Below are 5010 nucleotides of genomic sequence, written 5' to 3'. Positions count from 1 at the left end.
GCGATTGACAGGCTTACTTTGGGCACATGTGGGGCAGGCCAATACAAACTGTCTAACATCTGCGGCCATAGTAGGCCACCAGAAACGCTGTCGGATGGCAGACAACGTTCTCCGAATACCTGGATTGCAGACTAACCTGGATGAGTGACCCCACTCAAGGACCTCAGAGTGCAGCGCAGCCAGCACCGGCAACCTGCCCGCCGGACACCCTCCCGGCACCTGCACCCCTCGACCGGCCTCCTCAATTCGCTGCTCGATACCCCATGAAAGAGCCCCGACCACCACCCCCTCAGGAAGGATGGCCTCGGCCGCAACCTCCCCCCCTGGAGCACCGAACAGACGAGAGAGGGCATCGGGTTTGGTGTTCTTAGATCCCGGCCGGTACGAGAGGGTGAAGTTGAACCTGGCAAAGAAGAGCGCCCAACGGGCCTGGCGCGAGCTCAGCCTCTTGGCCGAACGGATGTATTCCAGGTTCTTGTGATCCGTCCAGACCAAGAAGGGCTGCACTGACCCCTCCAACCAGTGACGGCACTCACCCAAGGCCAATCGTACCACCAACAGTTCTCTATTGCCGATGTCGTAGTTACGTTCTGCAGGGCTGAGACGACGAGAGAAGAATGCACAAGGGTGGAGCTTCCCATCGTGGAGGGAACGCTGAGATAGAACTGCGCCAACCCTGACGACCGAAGCAACAACCTCAACAATGAACTGGGCCTCAGGATCTGGAACCAACAGAACAGGAGCAGAGACAAAACGGGACTTTAAAATATCAAAGGCTACCTGCGCCTCCCGGTTCCATCTGAAGGACACCTTAGTGGAATTTAAGGCTGTGAGCGGTGCAGTGATCTGACCAAAATTTCTGATGAATCGCCGGTAGAAGTTGGCAAAACCCAGGAATGGCTGCAGAGCCTTCCGGGAGTCAGGGACCGGCCACTGGGCGACAGCTTCAATCTTAGCGGGATCTGGCTTGATCCCCTCCGTAGAAATAATGTGGCCAAGGAACTAGGGATGGCCCGATACCATTTTTTTCCAAACCGATACGAGTACGAGTATTAACATTTGTGTACTTGCCGATACAGAGTACCGATACAGGTATTTCTACAGCGAAAGTAATTACAGGCTACCAGAAAAGAAGACAGAAGACTATTTTAGAACACAGGTTAGAAGACTGTTTTTATTTTCTCTGCTTGTTTTAACAAAATAAATAATGAGTAAAATAATAAATGTAGGCAATTTCAAATAAAAACTAAATTATATATATTTCTGTGTAAACAAAATGCCTCAAAACTGGCACTGTCTTCACAACTGACAAAATATAAATAAAACGTATTGTACAGTCAACACCGTCAACTCAACAATATATCAATGAAATGTTTGACAACGTCTCCAGCTTTCAATTTAGCTCAATTTCAATGTAACTGTTGTGTAGTCTCAATGAAACACATATTTCAATTAAACAAAACATCATTGAAACTATTGCAAGTCTCAATCAAACTACTGCATATTTCAATTAAACAACAATTAAACTATGTGGCACAGTGACAGCTCCCTTGTTTCAATTAAACAAACATTTCAGTCAGCAATGTGATCTGAACTAGCTTAGGTACTTTTTGGGAGAATGAGAGGCAGGTTCTTTTTGATGAACAAAATCATCTCTGCATGATCAGCTGTGATTCTGTTTCTGTCATCATTCACAATATGTGACACTGAGCTGAACAGCCTTTCACTGTCAACACTACTGCATGGTGCTGAGAGGTATCTGGATGCCATTTTGGCCAGAGTAGGGAACCGCACTTTGTTAACTGCCCAGTATTGTAGTGGTTTGTCTTCTCGAGAAATTGTGGTCTCCCCTAGGTATGTCTCTAATTGTGCAGTAGAACCTACTTTAGCTCTGTTTAGAGAGACTGGTGCTTGCTCATCTGCTATTTCATCAAATATACTGTCCAGGCTGCTGCTTGCCTGATCCCTGCGTGGTTTTCTGGCAGGAGGTTCGTGCAGGTCATGATTCTCCTCTTCTCTAGACGACCTCAACAGCTCACGCATCAGCATCTCCTTGGCATTTGCAGCAGTGTTGGTGTTAGAGAAAAAAAGATTTTTATACCTAACAGAGGAAGAAAAAAATGAGGCATCTGACAATAGGTATTTATTAAAATGATACAGCCTAATCAAATAATTTATTAATGAAAATGAAATACTAAAATGTACTTTTCAGCAAGACATTGGCAACTTTTAACTTGCTATCTAGGACGCACACAGACACAGATACACACCCAGACACACCCAGACACACACACACACACACAAACACACACACACAGACAGACAGACAGACACACGTACACACACACACACACATAGAAACAAACACACACACGCACACACACACACATAGAAACAAACACACACACACACAGACAGACAGACACACACACACACATACACACACACACAGAAACAAACACACAGACAGACACACACGCACATAGATGCAGACCCACACACACGCACACACACAGAAACACACGCCCACACACACCTACCTGGGGTCGAGTAGAGTAGCGATGCTGTAGAGGGGTTGTTCTTCCACATCAGAAAATCGCCTCCTGACAGCTGCAGCTAAAGTCCCTTTCATAGTTTTGATGCCATGGTCATCGTCGGTCTCTCTAGACAGAAATCGCTGCAATACAGTGACAGCAGGAATCAAATCTGCTGCCATAGCTTCAGAAGAGCTAACTTTTCGTGTTAACTCCTCAAACGGACCCAGAACAGTTACAACCTTCTCCAGCAGTGCCCACTGGTGAGCCGTGAGATTTTCAGGGAGTTCATGTTTGGACACAAAAACTCCTAGTGCCCGTTTCTGCTCAAGCAGGGACTGGATCATGTAAAATGTACTGTTCCAGCGGGTCTGTACGTCCTGCTGTAGTCGTTTTGCAGGCTGACCGATCTCTAACTGAATGTCTTCGAGGCAGGAGTAGGCTAGAGGAGAATGTTTAAAATGGCCAATGATTTTGCGTCCGATAGCCAATGCATCAGCAACACTTCTCTGTGACAAAAGTCCTTCGTGGACCACCAGCTGGAGAGTGTGAGTGGCACAAGGTAGGCTAGGGAGTCCAGCATCATTCATGCCCTTAATCATATTTTTAGTGTTGTCTCGTAGCACAACGTGGACAGAGGTTTTCGGAATGCACCAGGTCTGAAGCATCCCATCGAACGTGTCTGCTATGGCTTTGCTGGTGTGCGAACCCTGAAACGGCTTTGCTTGTAAGGTGGCGTGGCGAAGAGTAAAGTTGTCATCAATCCACTGTACATTTAAACTGAGCAGAGACATTGGGCAGACACTGCTTGACCAAATATCTGTTGTAAAACTGACGGCCGAAACGTCACGCAACAGGCCACTGACGTGCTTTTTCACGTCATTAAACACTTTCGGTAGCATAGCGGTTGTAATGTGATGGCGACTCAGAATTTCGTATCGCGGCTCCAGTATGCCAAGAAGATCGAAATCCTATATTTTCAACAGCCGACAGTGGCTGGTCATCAAGTGCAATAAAGTATGCAATTCCCTCTGTTATTTTTAGTGCCCGTGGATTATCTCTGGACTTCTTCTCGCACTTCTGTAAAAGCTGTGTTAATGTTGGCTGCTGAGTTGCTTGTTTAGCTGGACTAAACTGTGTGTATTCAGCGCTATGATGCGTCTTCAGATGTTTAATTAGATTGCTGGTGTTAAACGATGTACTTTCTTTTCCTCCTCTCGACACCTTAGCTGAACATAACTTACAGTCTGCCTTGCTGCTGTCATCATCCCTGATCTTGAAATGAGCCCAAACCGCCGACATTTTACGTTCATATGGCGTTCACCTAGACAAAGCGGCAGTTCGCGGCGGCCAGTTTCTTTAAACAAAACGCACGTGGTATAGGTGCGTGGTATCGGATCATTTTTATGAGTACGAGTACGAGTATATGAGGACAGTATCGACCCGATACCCGATGCCAGTATTGGTATCGGGCCATCCCTACAAGGAACGTAACTGACTCAGCGTGGAATTCGCACTTCTCCGCCTTGACAAACAACTGATTCTCTAGTAACCGCTGGAGAACCCGTCTGACATGCTGGGTGTGTAATTGGAGAGAAGGGGAGAAAATCAAGATCTCATCCAAATACACGGAGACAAATTGATTGATCATGTCACCCAACACGCTGTTGACGAGTCCCTGGAAAACAGCTGGAGCATTGGTAAGACCAAACGGAAGAACCAAGTACTCATAGTGTTCCGAAGGGGTGTTAAACGCCGTCTTCCACTCATCCCCCTCCCGAATGTGCACGAAGTGGTAGGCATTGCGCAGGTCTAACTTGGTGAAGACCCGAGCTCCCTTTAACAATTCAAAAGCAGAAGACATTAAAGGTAGGGGGTACCTGTTCTTAATAGTAATGTCATTCAAACCTCTGTAATCAATACAGGGGCGCAGGGAGCCGTCCTTCTTCTGAACCAAGAAAAAACCTGCACCAGCGGGAGAGGAGGAATGGCGGATGAGCCCAGCTTGAAGTGACTCACGTATATACTTGTCCATGGCCTCTCTCTCAGGACCCGAAAGGGAATATAAACGACCCTTAGGCAGAGAAGAGCCCGGGAGAAGATCAATGGCACAGTCGTAGGGGCGATGCGGGGGTAGCAAGGTGGCCCGGGCCTTACTGAAGACTGCCCGAAGATCATGGTACTCCGCAGGAACACCGGACAGGTCAGAGGGATCCTCCTGAGGAAGACAAGACACAGAGACAGGAGGAAAAACAGCACCCAAACATGACACGTGACAAGACTGACTCCAGGCTAAAACAGAATTGTTGACCCAGTCAATGTGTGGATTGTGTTTATGTAGCCACGGGTGTCCCAGAATTAAAGGGACCTTAGGGGAATCAATAATAAACAGCTCAATCAGCTCGCTATGGCTGTTAGCAATATGAAGGTTTATCTTGGGGGTGATGTGAGTGATGGTTGTAAGGGGACGGCCAGC

At 47.1% G+C, this 5010-nt stretch overlaps 1 protein-coding gene across 1 annotated transcript; it reads right to left on the bottom strand.

Moving 5' to 3' along the window:
- Positions 1-974: 974 nt before the first annotated feature.
- On the bottom strand, positions 975-3741 carry LOC113049859 (zinc finger BED domain-containing protein 4-like). Its single transcript, XM_026212547.1, has 2 exons — positions 2541-3741; positions 975-2101 (listed from the first exon to the last, which is right to left on the bottom strand). The coding sequence occupies exons 1-2, from the start codon at positions 3434-3436 to the stop codon at positions 1600-1602; spliced, it is 1398 nt and encodes a 465-aa protein (XP_026068332.1). The 5' UTR covers positions 3437-3741; the 3' UTR covers positions 975-1599.
- Between the last annotated feature and the right edge of the window lie 1269 nt (positions 3742-5010).

Source organism: Carassius auratus, chromosome 30 (genome assembly GCF_003368295.1).
Source record: "Carassius auratus strain Wakin chromosome 30, ASM336829v1, whole genome shotgun sequence".
Taxonomy (NCBI): Eukaryota; Metazoa; Chordata; class Actinopteri; order Cypriniformes; family Cyprinidae; genus Carassius; species Carassius auratus.
Note: the sequence above shows the minus strand (reverse complement) of the source record. Positions and strands in the feature narration are given on the sequence as shown.

Coding starts and splice junctions, on each gene's coding strand:
- LOC113049859 (XM_026212547.1), bottom strand. CDS start 3,436: ATGCTACCGAAAGTGTTTAATGACGTGAAAAAGCACGTCAGTGGCCTG. Junction 2,102..2,540: donor GCTACTCTACTCGACCCCAG/GTAGGTGTGTGT, acceptor TTCCTCTGTTAG/GTATAAAAATCTTTTTTTCT.